Source organism: Barbatula barbatula (assembly GCF_947034865.1).
Source record: "Barbatula barbatula genome assembly, chromosome: 2".
NCBI lineage: Eukaryota > Metazoa > Chordata > Actinopteri > Cypriniformes > Nemacheilidae > Barbatula > Barbatula barbatula.
The window spans coordinates 26,935,407-26,952,127 of NC_136767.1; the positions used below are offsets into that span (position 1 = coordinate 26,935,407).

At 37.8% G+C, this 16,721-nt stretch overlaps 1 protein-coding gene across 12 annotated transcripts; it reads left to right on the plus strand.

Annotated features, from left to right (window-relative positions):
* Positions 1–39: 39 nt before the first annotated feature.
* add2 (adducin 2 (beta)) lies at positions 40–16,655 on the plus strand (the record flags this gene model as incomplete). Of its 12 annotated transcripts, none has more annotated exons than XM_079451027.1 (16): positions 99–484; positions 2,574–2,648; positions 3,836–4,069; positions 4,820–4,961; positions 5,575–5,726; positions 6,425–6,505; positions 8,460–8,609; positions 9,271–9,414; positions 9,511–9,609; positions 9,996–10,172; positions 10,264–10,503; positions 11,688–11,804; positions 12,680–12,766; positions 13,184–13,316; positions 14,383–14,448; positions 15,367–16,358. In XM_079451027.1, the coding sequence occupies 14 exons, from the start codon at positions 3,920–3,922 to the stop codon at positions 15,627–15,629; spliced, it is 2,001 nt and encodes a 666-aa protein (XP_079307153.1). In that variant the 3' UTR covers positions 15,630–16,358. The 12 variants fall into 12 exon arrangements, with proteins under 12 accessions (XP_079307157.1, XP_079307153.1, XP_079307156.1 ...); XM_079451033.1 differs by lacking the exons at positions 99–484; positions 2,574–2,648 and adding exons at positions 3,601–3,615; positions 15,139–15,172; XM_079451030.1 differs by lacking the exon at positions 14,383–14,448 and having other exon boundaries at positions 273–484; positions 15,367–16,655.
* Positions 16,656–16,721: the final 66 nt, after the last annotated feature.

The window sequence follows — 16,721 nt, forward strand, 5'->3', positions numbered from 1 at the left end:
GCAGTTGCTCCTTGCAATACGTAAAAATCACCAGCAGGTGGAGCCCGTGCAACGTTTCAGTAATCCGCATCTGCATCGTTCTGTGGCCCAAAACATCCAGAATAAATCATCTGATGCGATCGTTCCACTGCATTCAGTGCACAATAGTAGTAAACTTTACGTTTTCGTTCAATAGACGTTTGCTAGTTTTTAATAACACCGCTGGCGAGCAAACTAGCAGTGTCTATAAGAAATCCGAACAGAAGCTTAATGTATAGTAAAGAAGGGAGGTCATAACTGCCAGGCGTGGTCGTGGGCTGGTCTTGCCTGCAATAAAACGTCAAAAGCGAGGGGATGCGGAGGTCTAAGAAAACATTGAAGCCAAAACAAACCCATTCATAGTGGAAAGAGAGACTAAGCAGCGATCGCGTTGTGTTTGGACACATTGCGTTGAAGTGTTACGTTGTGACTACGCGGATTAAGGACAAAGACGTGATGTTGTGAGGTGAGCATCTCTTGATTCATTTGTTCAGTTGAGATTTCAACAAACCAAAGATCGCATTTACTCACTAGTCGATGTGAATGAAGGTATTTTGGACTTCGTGCATTCATTATGTTCATTGTGACATTGCTGCATATGAGAACGTGCAGTGCCATGATGATCATATATCATTGCATGAATAGCCTATAGCTACTACATGATTTAGATGATTCATTGCTTTAACAGTTCGTTAAATAAATGCAATGTCGCACTGGAGAAAATAGAACAGAATGCATTTCTCTACTCCATTGGTATTTTGTTGAGATGCTTTCGTGTCTTCTGAACTGTTTTTGTTATGTTTAAAAAATCAGAGGCCCTGGGGCCTTGTTTTCATTGAAGCGTTCACGATTGTGCATGTTACATTTTGACATAATACTTCAAGTTTCACATGAAGCTATTGTTTGAGCCTGATGTGCGTTTTTGTATTTTCCCTCCCATTTACGCTTTAAATGCACGGTCGCGGTGTTTGTTTATACATGGCTGTACTTCGATGTGATATTTAGGACTTAGCATAATGTTCCTATAAAATTCCGTATGGGTTATTTCAAGTGTGGGCTCCTCTCGTCGTTTTTGCCCGGAGGCTCAGCCCAACTGGCCGCTGGTCCTGATGCTGCGGTCGCCGCCCTGTTGCTAGGCAGCCGCGTTCAGGCCGTGCCGCGCGAGCACTTGTCTGTGGCTGTTACAAAAAAGGCGCTTTTTAAAAACACTGCGTCGACTTAAATGTATTTCCTTTAAAGACGGACATGTTTCGTTATCATTGTGAATGACTTTACTTTATCTCCCCATTCGCACACATTTATTTTGTTGATCCTGTAAAATAAGTGGGCGTGACACATGAATTTTTCCCCCGGCAGATGAGCCCTGGAGAGAGGGCGGCACAGCCCTGTCTGTTCAATCTTCAGCAATTCAAATTGTGATCAGATAATAACCTGACCATTTAAATTAGGGTCACCGTCTGCTGTTGTCTTGAATTGTCTTTAGTTTTCAGAATTAAGTTTAAGAAGGGTGTCAAAGTATGTTTATGTAATCATTAGAGTATTAAAATGTATCATAATAAAAATAATGGACAACAGCATTCACCATCTTTATTCTGGTCTTTGTGTATTAATAAAATCAGACTTATAGTCTGATAGAATGTATTAATGTAACCACTGAGGCATGTAAATACCTGTTCAAAAAAGCACTTATGATGCAGTTTATTGATTGATGATTGTTGATGCCATGTTTTTAAGAGTTTTTTGCATGATCATTTAGTTCTCAGTGCATGATGCAGTAGTAAATGCATTCATAACCACACGTGAACTTAATTGGAAATCCCATCTAAAATCCAATCAAGCATTAATTTCACCATTATGCCTCCCCTTCATAATTCCTTCTCTCTTCCCATACTACTTAAAAGCACTATGATCTCTCAGTGGGGTAGAAAGCCTTCATCCGGTCAGGGAAGCTCAGAGTGATCAATACGTAACAGACACATATGTTTTTTTGTAACATCTCTCCCCAGAACGACATCAAAAACTTGCTGCAGCAAAAGACAAGGCTGTCTTTGAGATTACAGAGTTACAGACAGGCATCGATTTGATGTACACTGGGAATGGATCACTGTTATAGCGGAGGGACTTGATTAAATTAGATCCACTAGAGTAGAAAGCTCTGCTTGAAACTGATCCAAGGAACGGCACAGGGCGGCGCCGGTTTGGTGTCTGGATCCAGAGAGGCCCCTGTCATTATAAAGTCTCCCCAGGGAGAGGGCCTGTGAAAGGGGGTCCCATAGCACCTGAGCCCCTCTTAGATGACCAGACACAAAGATACTGTGACTGCTAGTGCTTTAACTTCATTGGATGCATTTATGGGATTGCTTAAATATATTTAGATGCAGATTTGACGAAAACAGGATGACACATATTTTTAGTGTAAATGATACAGTATAAAATGAGTTTAGAGATTAAAATTGGCAAGGGTTATGAAAACATAGTTTATCCAAAAATGTTAATTCTGTTATCAGTGAATCACCATGTCATTTCAAACCTGTATGACTTACTTTCTTCCGCAGAACACAAAAGAAGAAAATTGGTAACCGAACACTGGCGGCACCAATTCATTCTTATTGAATGGAAACATAACCAATGTAAGTCAATGGGTGACGTCGCTGTTCAGTTAACAGCATTCTTCAAACTATCTTATTTTTTGTTTTGTAGGAGAAAGTAAGTCTCTTTAAAGGTCCAAACCACTACGGTGGCTGACTCAGAACTAAGATGTCATCACATTTTCGATTCTTTGCCGAAGGAGTTAACGTTTGTCAGAAATGCGCTCTGTTGAGCAGTTTGTCCATTTAGGGGTTCTGTAGAAACAACATGGTGAATTCCATGCAAGGGGATATGCTGTGAATGTAGATAGAAATAGCTCATTGTAAGGTAATAAAAACATAACGCTTCATTCTGTAAGGGGTTTATACACCTCTGAATACATAGTTACATATATTATATATCATTTCTGTCAACAGATCCTCCTAAAAATTACACATTGCACCTTTAAGAGCCAATGACCATTTTCAGCCGACAAAGATTCCCACCCCAAATTCACCTCATTGGTTGCGATATCTTGCTATCAGTCTGCTAGTCTGCTTGAACATGCAACATTTTAAAAATGCCACAGAGCCCCATTGTGTAAACTTTTTGGTAAGCCAACCAATGAATGACTTCTCCACATTAAACTTTAAACTGTGTTAACAAATTGCAAAAAAGTGAATTGCCTTTAAGTTAAAAAGTAATTTCCTTTAGTAAAAAGACACAGATGGTTCTTTTTAAAAAGATGCACAGTATTTTGTGTCATGCATCATGGAACATAACTACAGTAATACTCAAGCTATTACGGTAAACTGCAGTTGTCAGTACAGATTTTGTAATTTCATAAATAGATCTTCCTTGACCAAACAAGCAAAGGAATCGATCACTTTACTAATGCACGTAAAGAACTGTGTATGTGTTTTTAAGTCTGTAATTGCAATCCCTTATATAATCCTGTTAAGTGCACTTAAACTGAGTGTTTGGAAATATGTGACAGTTAGTGCAGCCCATCACATGAGTCTGGGTGTGGTGTGTATAATCTCTTATCTTGTGTGTGCAGATCGGCCTGTTTGCGTTTGTACGTGTAAAGTGTTTTTCATGTGTATATCCTTACATTTACAAACTTCTAAGGAATTTTATCTCTGTAATGTAAATAATGTTATCTTAATAAAACTGTGTTCCTTTACAACTGACTAATTTACATAATCTTTTTTTGTGTGTTTGTGCCCCCATCTTGCCATCTCGCCAGCTTCCGCTTTGCCTGTCCTTTCTTTTTTTGCTCTCTCTTCCTTGTATCTTTCTTCTCTCTCTCTTTCACACTGGGAAAAAGAAGATGAGTACCTCCCCCACCCCTAAAGGGACGCCCGTGCAGCACAGTCCCGTGGACGGGGAGTGTTTGGAGATGGAAATGCTCCAGTCTCCCCAGCAGTCGACGCCATCCTGCGGCCTCAAGAAACGTGTTTCCAGTTTCCTGCAAAGTCCTGTGAGTGACAAGCCCTGCAGTTCTACTATAAATACAGTCCATATATAAGAGAGAGATATGTGTTTTAGGTGTTGGTGCGAATGAAGAAATGTTTTAAAGGACAGGAAGAGGTCAGTAGGAGGACTATTGATTTCTTCCTGCCCTGTTGCGGGACAATTTCCCCTGCTTGCTTTGTATGTTTACAAATGTGTTGTTTTGTATTTGTTCTGTAATGCAAGATTTTTCAAATTTTTGTTGAATTATTATAGCACTTACAAACTGTATTGTTATTCTGCAAACATTTATTTTAATCTGACCCAGAAAGGGATATTGCATTTTTTTTGTAGATAGCAACAGTAGTTCCCTTTTTGTTTTTGTAATCAAGAAAACAAGACTGTAATATTAGACTGCGAAAAATCCACAACAATGACGTGTAATGTGTACATACTGAATTTTCACACGTTTTTTTTTATACATTGCATGCTGAATTTACAATACTGTAAGTAAGCACCCAGTTTCAATAACATTTTACTTTAAATAATGCATTAGTATACAATTGAACACAAAACCATTGTCAAAAAAGCATTCATCCCTTGGTTGGGTAAAATGTGAACATCCCAACCGTTGGTTTATATGTCCATATTTACCCAAACAAAGATTGAAACAACCCAGCAGCTTTAGAGCGTATATGAACAACAATAATAGGTTAAACCTAACATTGTCACTTGCGTGCATTGGGTTGCTTCATTTGTATATATGTGTGTGTTTTAGTCCTTCAGAGAGGAGCTGGATGTGTTGATTCAGGAGCAGATGAAGAAGGAAGGCAGTACTTCCAATCTGTGGGCTCTTCGACAGATCGCTGACTACATGGCTACTCACGGATCGCCCGCCGCTCTGCCTGTCACCCAATCCAGTGCGTAACACACAGCACTAATTCCATATCTGATCTGGCATACTATGGGATAAACATCTGGGTTGGTAACCATGAGTTTGTGGGTTAAAATCCTTAAGGGATGAACCATAAATGTTTCATGTTAAAGACACTCCAGGGTTACAACAGGGTGTTCATCCCTGTTACAACAGTATTAACAATATATTTATTTCTTTACAATTCCCAGTTTGAAAGGCTTTAATTTTTTTCACATATTCTATCATATTTTCTATCATCATATTGTTTATACAAAATAGACGCTTTTACATGGTTCACGTGAATTCACCTTTTAATAGTGTCATTAATTATCATTTATATATTATGTAGATAGATACTCCTTATGTGTACATAAACTAGATTTAAAGAGCACTGTACTACTTTCATTTTGTCATACGATACATTGAAACCTTTCATATAACATATATTGATACAGTTCACCCTTCTGTGGCTGAGACGCAGTGTCGTTCGCATTTCACATCGAAACTGAATTAAATTCATAGTCACTTAAACTCCATCTGACAAACAATATGTAGAGTCATTCATGAGTAACACATTCTTTGACGCTCTTGTGTTGTTGTTACTAATGCCTGTGTAGCCGTTTCCATGGTGACGCCCATTAATGATCTGCACGGATGGGAGCCGAGCTCCATGGTGAAGGGCGAGAGACTGATGCGCTGTAAGCTAGCTAGTGTACATCGCCTGCTGGATCTATACGGCTGGGCCCAGATTGTCAACACATGTCTCACAGTAAGAAATGTGTCCGTTTAAGCTTTTAACTCATTCTCATGGAAATGAAATTGTGTTTTTATCCGTATTGTGTATTTTAAACAATCACACATAGCTGCAGAGATTGATACAGAGATGTATGAAGATGAATAAAGGAGATCCCAATGATACAAATTCTGCCATGTTTTCACCCTAATGTAATCCAAAACCTGGATGTGACTTTCTTCTATAAAACACAAAAGAAGATATTTTGAGAAATGTCTCAGTGGTTTGTGTGAACACAAAGGAATTCAATTGTTTGGTTACAAACGTTCATCAAAATGTTTTCTTTTGCGTTCTGCAGAAGAAAGTCTTACAGGTTTGTAATGACATTTCGAGAGCATAAATGGTGAAATAATTTCTGAGTGAACTACACCTTTAAGTGTTTAAATACTTTTTGTGCTTACAATGCACCTGCACTATGTGCATTTGGATAAATATGTTTCAATATGCCACCTAACTCTGCATAAAGATCATGATTGGTAACCAGAAAGTTACTGGTTCGATTCCCCAAAATTGAAGCCACGAGCTGTCATCATTGTGCTCTTGAGTCATTTCACTACAGCTCGCTCCAAGGGGATAGTGCCTGTAATAAATGGATGTACTGTAATTCGCTTCGGATAAAAGCATCTGCTAAATGACTACTTGGCCTCTCTCTCACTTTCTCTCGCTCGCCACAGATACGCGTTAGTAAAGAGCAGGAACATTTCCTGGTGCTGCCGGAAGGTCTCGCCTTTGGGGAGGTGACTGCCTCCAGTCTGGTGAGCTTTTACACACTCTTTGCACACATTACGAATGGGTTCTTCTTATGAGAAAACAGCTGATGAAGCACTTTCTGTGTTCTCTGTGAAAGCATTTCTTTATTTGACCTTCATTTTAATGCTCTGTGGAAGATTTCAGCGCTTTCAGGATTTTACTGGACACATCGTGCCTTAGAAGAGCTTTTTATAAAAAAAGTATGCATTGCAAGAATGATCATTTTCATGTCTGGGCTCAATGTGTAGTGTCTGAAAATCATTGTACAAAAGATTAAATGCATTAACAGACTACATTAAAGGGTAAATGAGAATTGTTTATGAATTAATTACATGTAGTTAATGTGAAAATCATCTATTTTAAATATGAGCACAGTCCACGATACAGTTGAATCTTATGAGACTTTTATTATGTTTTTTAAAAGAAAAGTAGACAATATTCACCAACAAATCCTAGAGTTAAAAAAAGGTGGCCATGTTTTTAGTATCCGTCCTAACCAACCACTAATTTCCACCCTCTCTACTTTCACACTCCCAAGTATGGATGAAGTAGTTAGATCTATCAAAAAATCAATAGATGTTTTCTAGATCCCAATCCTACATCTTTGGTGAAGACATGTTTATCCTCTTCTTTTATTACAAATATTATACACTCTTCTCTTACCTCAGCAGTTAGTAACTATACCTGTGATCACTTCTCTTCTTAAGTCCGGGGCTGATCCAAGTAATTATGATAAGTTTTGTCCTATATTTCAAACATACCCTTTATTTCTAAAGTCCTGAAAAGGACTGTTGCAAAGGTCCGCCATCATCTTTCTGATAACATTTTGTATGAAAAATTTCAATCTGGGTTTTGTGCACATCATAGTGTTGAGACTGCTTTAGTCGATACAATTTGCATGATGTTCTGTCAATCCAGATGGAATTGATTGGAATTACTGGAACTGTACATTCTTGATTTAGGTCTTATTTAATTATGCATACTCAATTAGTTCAATTGAAACAATATAAATCAAAGCCATCTGATGTTGTTACTGGGGTTCCACAGGGCTCTGTCCTGGGTCCTCTCTTTACCTTTTACCACTTGGTAACATTTTTATATTAATATCTCTGACTGTGTGGCCGAGTTAAAGGAGTGGTTTACAACAAATCTCCTGAAACTTAACAGCAATAAAAGTGAGATTTTGCTTATAGGCTCAAAAATACCTTGGCTAATTCAGAAAGTTTTTCCTAAGATTTCTGATGATTTGTCAGTTTCCATGTCTTCTCAGTTTAAAATATTTACCATCTTCAATTCTACCTTATCATTTGAGGCACATGTAAAGTATAGTTCGAACTGCATATTTTCCGTAATATTAATCGCCTTCGGGCGTCTCTCTCGGTGGAGAATACAGCGACCCTGGTACATGCCTTAGTTACATTTCGATTAGATTTTTGTAATTCTCTTCTTTACGGCCTGCCCTCAAAGCTTTTGCAAAAACTTCAATTCATTCAAAACTCAGCAGTACGAATTATATCTAGAACGGTTAAATAATGCAGTGACTTCTAATTATAGAAATCTGACCTTCAATTGCTAATTTATAAGAATTTTTTTTATTAATGTTATAACGTTAAAATGTCCAACATGAAATTTTAATAACATGCTTCAAAAAGAATCCTTAAGAATCACTTAATCTAAATCATCAGTTTTTGAATCCCCCCCCAATAACACAATTGTCTTTCCTGTATTGACGTTCGTGGAAACAAGATGCGAAATTCAATATTTTGCTACATTTTCTCCGACGAATGATGTGTCTGCTAAAAGACTATTTGGTGAACATTTAAGAATGCACTTGCATATAGATGATGACTATATGCTAAATTTAGCTAAACACCACAAAACTGTTATGGTGACTTTATGAGGTCATCATGGATGTTTTGCTTTATAGCGTTATTCATGCATGTGCTGTGTGATGTTCAGGTAAAGCTGAATATTGTTGGCGAGGTGGTCGAGAGAGGTAGCACAACACTAGGAGTGGATGTGTCTGCGTTCAGCCTTCATTCTGCAATCTACTCTGCAAGACCAGACGTCCGATGTCTGCTGCATCTTCACACTCCGGCCACCGCTGCAGTACGTTCCTCTTTTAACTAATCTCTTTATTTGTTTTCTTAAATTTGAGTGGACGAATGCTTTGTTGATTACAAAGATTTTTTCAAGTATGTAGTATTTATACTAAATGTTAAAGATGAGGTAACATGCAGTATCTCCTATTAATCTTGAATACCTATGCATTAGTATTGCATAATTCGTATCTTCGAAGAGTATTTAGTTCGATCAAATTTATAATAGACGGAAACAGCTATTTCCGGGGGAGTGCGGGAGTGGTTGGATAAATCATCGCACTGATTCTCTATAAGTATGTGTTGTTTGCATTATGCATGTACTTGCCGCTTGCCAACGAAACACAGATAGTTTGACTTGCCACATACGGTTCATGTCGGCATCTTTTTAGCGCTGGAACCGTTCAGTGTAATAAGTAAGAATGCATGCAATAGCATGTTTCCTCATCTTTAATAAAACTAGAACACTATATACTTGAAATTATTTAAAAAAAACATAAATCCATGGCAAAATATGAATATGATAAGTATTATTATTATAAATTTTCATTATTAGTAAACAAAAAACATTTCTAAGACTACAAATATAAATCTTAGATTATATAAGGAAAATTTAGAGAAGAGAAACTTAAATTGCACTGATCCTAACACATCACATTTAACCTTTGTAGGTATCAGCCATGAAGTGTGGCCTCCTACCGCTATCCCATGAGGCCTTGCTGGTGGGTGACGTTGCTTATTATGACTTTAATGGTGTAATGGAGGACGAAGAAGACAGAGTTGAGCTTCAGAAGAGCCTGGGGCCTACGTGCAAGGTTATATCATAAAAAAATATATTATTGGCTGATTAAAACTTATAAAAACAGAAATATTTTCATATTGCAACAAATGTGTTTGTTGTTGTTATACAGGTGTTGGTTTTAAGGAACCATGGTATTGTGGCTCTGGGGGAAACAGTGGAAGAGGCCTTTTACACAATTTACCACATTCAGAACGCCTGTCAAATACAGGTGGGCAAAGCATGAATCTACCACTGTTCATATAATATCTGGGGTTGCAACTTTTGTAATGCTGCTATTGCGTGGCTATTTTTAGGTGTCATAGTACTCCTACTCTTTCTGCATTATATACTGTATGAATAGAATATCAGGATGGCATAGTGCATTTGCCAAAATAAGCACTTTACAACAGAGATAACCATGTGAAATTCTGTACCCGCAATGCACTCATTTGCTTGTTGTACAAATTTTTTATATTTGCACATAAACTGGATTACTAACGCCGAATAATGTTTTGTACTTCCAAAGTGGATGCCACATGCTGAATTGAACGCTTTGGATTAAACCATCTGTCAAATGCACAAATGCAATTGTGCAATGCTCTGCTCCTCTGACAGGTGGCAGCACTGTGCAGCGCCGGAGGGGAGCAAAACCTAATCATGCTGGATCGCAGCATTCACAGGCCCGCTGCTACTGGCACTGTGGGCTGGGCCGGATCCACCTTCGGCCCGATGCACAAAAGCAGGCTGGGAGAACATGAGTTTGAAGCATTAATGAGGACATTGGACAATCTGGTTGGTCTACGCTTCTACCTAATTTGACTGACTTGAACAACGTTTATTACCAGCCCGACATAACAGGTTTGTTTTCCCAAACGTTCTCTAGGGTTACCGTACCGGATATGCCTACCGTTTCCCGGTTCTGCTGGAACGCTCTAAAACCAGAAGCGAGGTGGAAGTTCCTGCTACAGTCACGTCGTTTTCCTTCCACGAAGATGGTGTTCATCCACACCCCCGTTTCCAGCCCCATGCCCAGAGACAACAACAGAAGACTAGATGGCTCAACACCCCAAATAGCTATCAGAAAGTCAACCAGGACCAGGCCAGCCCAGGACATCGGAGTACGGTAAGAGATTTGAATTCATCAACAACTTCCTAAAAGCCCACTTAAAGGAACAGTTCACACAAAAATGAAAATTCTGTCATCATTTACTCACCCTCAAGTTGTTCCAGACAGTTCTTGGCCACTATAGACCACGATAGTAGGATAAATTGCTTTATAAATGTATTTGTTCTGTTTTGAACACATAAGAAGATATCTTGAAGAATGTAGGAAAGCAAACAGTTCTAGATCACTGGGATTACCATTGTCATTTCTCCTACTATGGTAGTCAATGGTGGCCAAGAATAACAAATATCTTATTGTATGGAAGGTGAATCCTGCCAAAGTTTAATTAATAAATTAAATGCTGAAAAATGAAAACCAGATCTCAAAATCTTTTCATTTATTTTTCCTTTTGGCACATATTGTGCGCGCAGTTGTGTATAATGACATTTTTAATATGGTTTTCATTTTCATCGTTTAATTTATTTATTTAAATTTTGCAGGAATCGCCTTCCGTAATATTGCAACGTCCAAGCAATTTAATGGAATTATTGTGCAGAATTTTCCAAGCGGAAGTGTCTCTCACATTACAAAAACAAAGTGTATATATATATGTAAAAATGTGTTAAATATTAAATAGAAAACATTGAGTAAAAGACTGCAGTCAAACAATGGTGTATCAGTTACATTATTGGAAGACGATGACTACTCAGTGTCCTCACTCTCTCACTCTCTCTCTCTCTCTCTCTCTCGCTCTCTCTCTCTCTCTCTCTCGCTCTCTCGCTCTCTCGCTCTCTCTCGCTCTCTCTCGCTCTCTCTCGCTCTCTCTCGCTCTCTCTCTCTCGCTCTCTCTCGCTCTCTCTCTCTCGCTCTCTCTCTCTCTCTCTCTCTCTCTCTCTCGCTCTCTCGCTCTCTCGCTCTCTCTCTCTCTCTCTCTCTCTCTCTCTCTCTCTCTCTCTCTCTCTCTCTCTCCCCCTCCTTAAATGTTCCACCCACTTTTTTCTCCTGCTCTGCAATGCAGGGGAGATAATTCATTGTCATAAACCTCACTGCAGTGTTTGCACTGCCCTCTGCTGGCTGCTTTTATATCAGTCACACATTTCCTAAGTTTACGATTTATTTACACTGGTGTCTGATTTTATGCCAGTCGAAGTTCCTGATTTACCAAGAGACTGAATTTATTTTGTGCTGTTTATCTTCTTTAGTGGTTAAAGTCAGAAGAAATGAACCAGGGATGTGGAAAAGGAATTAAGATGGAAAATCCAAACCAGTTTGTCCCACTATTCACTAACCCACGAGAGGTGCTGGAGACTAGAAATAAGGTACAGTAAGCTCTTTTATTACTCACTGGATTAGATGATAAGTTGTCTACACACTTTTCTAGAAACAGAAGAGGGTGCTTATGTTAACAAAGATGAAATCAAAACAAATGTTTTTTAAGAGCATTTAACTAGGGATTTTTAAGGCTCTCTTGTTTTTACCAAGTGGTTGATGTCCTTAGGGCAACATCTTGTTGACCCTGGGACAATATTTAAATCAACGTTTTAAATCTCGTTTGCGTAATTGCGTAATATCTTTGAGATCTCCCAACTCAAAGTTAAAATTCATTAGATGGAGAAAAACAAATAAAGCTGTGCAGGTCAGGGTAGAACAGGTGCACAAAAATGTTAATATTCTGTGCAGGTGCTCTTGTTCTGTACATAACGTTTCATAGTAATACGTATGTAGTTCAATACAATTTATAATACTGTCAATACACTGTGTTCATGACGCATAAAAGCATTCTAATGCCAGTTCTAATATTAACTACTGATGTATGACTGTTCAAACCACCAACAGATTTGTACTAAAAATATCACCCCGTTCTCACAAACTGTGAGATGAAATCCCAATGACACCAGAAGGGTGGCAACATGTTGTGTATAAGCAGAAAAAAATGAATGAATGATTAATGAACGTATAAACATGTCTATTACTGATCTTAATGAATAGACATGATTTACTTGTTGTACCCTGACATTTTACATTAATGATGTGCTTTAAAAGATGAAAAACATTAGCCTTCTGTCTGAATGCACTAAGATTACAGATTATACAGAGCAATAAAATGTATTTGATTTTTTTTATTTCTCTATAAGCATGTCTTGTAGAATAAGAGTGGTATGGTATGTGGATGAGGATGATGTATCTCTTTCAGATAAGGGAGCAGAATCGTCAGGACATGAAAACAGCCGGACCACAGTCTCAGGTGTTAGCCAGTGTCATAACTGACAACAGTCCACCGGTAAGAAAACACAACAGCATTAGTCACTACACGAACGTGTTTGGGCCAGGACTAGTTCTGAAACCTTTGCACAGACCCACACCGAATCCGCATGAAATGATTGCCACAGTGTTGCATCACATATTTTGTTTAATTTTATTCAGCTTTCTGCTACCCAAAAGAGAATAGCTACCAGCTCCATTGAGAAGATTTAAACTGTTCAAACATAAGTAAATATATAAATTGTAAACCAATAATGAGAATAATAAAAATCTAATTTATATATTTCACAAGCCAGTTCCACATTATTGTAGAAGCTATTTAATAAAAAGATTATTAATCATCCCCTATAAATAACTGTAGTTAGAAGCAGTTGGGATCCTTTCTCCGTTTGTGCATGCGTTTGCTCGTGTGTACATATGAATTCGGTGTTTTCAGTCTCCAGAGCAAGTGGAGCCCAAACCCACAGTCGCTCTGGAACCAGAGCCTCCAAATCCTTTCAATGAGCTGACGGATCAGGAGCTGGAGGAGTACCGCAAGGAGGTGCAGCGCAAACAAGACGGAGAGGACGGTACGAGCTGACAGTCTCTTAACAAGACATAAGACAGTAGTTCAGATCCACTTTATCCTTTTAAAACCTATTGACATTTTATTGATTTGTTTACTGGATGAAAGAACCAAATTCAATAAGCGCTGCAGTGCCTTATGTGAACAGTTCACATCCGTGCAGAAATATTGACAGGACGTCAAGTTTATTTTTATTTTTATGAATAATAAGATTGCACACTGTTTGGAAGAATATACAGTTTAAATTTGTTTTGGTAAAATGAGTAAGATAACATGTGGAAGTGTGTATATTATTTTATAAGCCTTTTCCGAATTTAAGTTTATATTTTTTACACAAATTATACAATTATATTTCATACAATATATAATTTGTCAAATTATGAATTATATATGCATTTTGTGATTTCATATAGTTTATGAGATTACAAAAAAATTTGTACAATTATTTAAGTAAACAGAATAGCTAAGATGTGTTTAAAATGAGGTGTAATTACTTCATCTTGAAAACATAGACCTCATAGTTCATCTATGTTATTGAACTATCCAAATATGCATGTATTTTAAAAAGTTCTGGCAATGAAAATTTAATTTCAGCATCTTTCCAGAAACAACTTATTTAGATTTGAATATCCCGACATTCATTCCCTTCTACAACATGTTTCTCCTTCAAATTCTTTCTGTCTGATCCTGACAACCTTTATACATATACACTAACATTTTAAAGCCTCTTCACATTTGTTCTTTACTGTACATCAGAGTCTGAATTTAAGCAACCGTTGATTAAAATGCCCCAAATATTCAAAATATGGGTGCAAATATGTCCCCATGGTAAATGTCTTGATTTAAATTTTTCCCAAATTCAATACATATCGAATTCAAGATTTTATATATGTATTTACTAATTCCACTAATGTATTTGACATGAATACACAACCGCCACTGAAAATTTATTCCAAAAAGCTAATAATTCTGACCCTGCTGTACAGAACACCTCTGTGTCTTCCTCTCCTCTTTCTGTTTTCTGTCCTTCACCTGTTCTCTTTCCTTACCTTCCCCTGATGTTGTAAAAGGTGAGGAGGTGGTGAATGATACGGGGACTCCCCCGACTACCTCCCCCAATAAGACCCCAGCATCAGGTGAGAGCGTGTGGGTGCTACACCTAACACCTGCGCTTGTGAACACAACGCCTCGGAAACACCTGCTGTGCTCCCACATGCTGTTTGGTGTGCTTCATCATTCAATGCTGCTTGACAACCCCTGTTACTAACAAAACTAATAAGAATTTGTCATTCCAAAAGCTTTTTCCTTCTAAAACTGACCAGTGCGAATTTATACCAATAATTATAATCGCCCCAAAGCAATCGCTTACCCTATATATATTAAACTATTGTCATTATTTACACACCCTCATGTAGTTTCAGATCTTATCAACCGAGAATGTTTCCTTTTCTTTCATATAACAGTTTATATACATTATCTGTCATTAAGCTTTTCCACATAACTGGCTTTTCAGTTTAAGTTACTGTCTTTGTTTCTTAATAAAAATTGGCTTATGAAGACTTATATCTGGAAAAAGCACCGTGATTGCATTTTCCTTTTTTTACAGGAAAAAAATAACAACGCACAGGTTATAATGACAATTTAAATTATTTTCCCTTTAATGGAAGGATGAAGTAACAAGGGATGTCAGTGTTCAAGTCTGTATCTGTGTTTTTATTTTCGTATTTCTGTTTTTATGTGTGACATTTCAGCTCTGTACTGTGACCTCCATCTGTCTTCACACCTTTGTGCTTCTCTGTGTGTTTCTGTTTAATTGTGATTTGTAGGACAATCGTTCGGTACTGAGATCTTGTCTCACTAGTGAGTATATGGAAACTAAAGACAATGCACACAACTTGGAAGAGCATGTTGGCCAAAACTATCATGTCATAGCAGCTGCTACTGTGTCATGGATAAAAGTTCTCAAATTGTGAAAATTAATTGCTTACATGGCTAGTTTTTTTATTTCACTTTTTTTCTACTCCGCTTTGTTTCAATTGTGCTTTTATATACAGATGTACAAACCACAGATGTTGTGCAGAACGATAAAGGCGACGAGATGAAACTGGGGGAGCTAGAAAACGAAATGAAGGCCCTGACGACCACTGACACTTCAGAAACCACGCCCTCGACACCGCCCACTGCTCCGCCCAACAAACCTGCGGGCAACACCCCAGAGGGCTCGCCTTCCAAATCCCCCTCAAAGAAAAAGAAGAAATTCAAGGCCCCTTGTTTCCTAAAGAAAAGCAAGAAACAGAAAGAGAAAGTAGAAACTTGAAATCTTACAGAGTTGAGAAGTGTTCTTCGCTAACTGTTTCACACACATGCTCAAAAACGAACAGCACTCAAGTGTTTGTAGACTTTCCTCCAAGACATTTAAACACACTGACTCACATACACACTTTCTCATCTATTCATTGTGTATTTACTTACTGATCATCACATACCACATGAGTTTTGATTATGGGTTATGACTTGAAGCACCTTCTTGCTTTACTCTCTGTCCACACTGATGCGAAATTCACAATGCTTGACTGATAGCCTACACAACCTGCTCTTGTGACCCCAACCTTGCTTTAAAATGAAATTCCACTTAGCACATGCATAGAAAAAAAGAATGTGGTATTGAGTAGACATTGATTGTTCACGTCTATCGATTCTGATTGTTGCTCGGTCATCATCCTCATCCAGGTGTTTATATAATTACAAGTGACAATTCTGACAAAAGCCTAAAATATAAGCAAGATAGTGGCTTGTTGCTGCAAAGAGCATCCAACTTTAACTGCATTTATTTCATTCCCATGTGTTTTGTTTTTATGAAGATATTTATTTTTTATGTATGCTGGAGACTTCGTTGCCGTTCAAGGCCTAATTATTTTCATGATCAGTCTGTTATTTAAATGCTTTGGTGTGTATATTAACTGGTTTATATGATTGATTCCATGTCAATATTAGAATGTAAAATGCTAGGATCGGATGTAACATTCATTAAAGATCACATCCATGTAAACCTGTTTTTAGTCACTGTTTTGGGGTGGATTTCAAAACAATGTATGAATGTGAAATTAAAGGGAGATTTTATAACATTCACTTTGCAGAGCTGCGGTCCTGTAACTGATAATTGATATTTGCTGCCTACCGACCGCCATAGACGTGTACAAACCGGAAGTAGTGTAAACGCTTGTCCGGTCAATGCTTCTGCTCCGTTCACTACACGGAACGGTTGCGGACACTAGAAGCATAGCGCTCCCTTTATGCTTATTTGCATATATCAGACCTTGATAATAAATAAATCGCTCAAACTATAATGTTTTTGTAAGTTGTTTTCCCTATTTTTACACCATGAACAAATCGGATAACATATGCTACA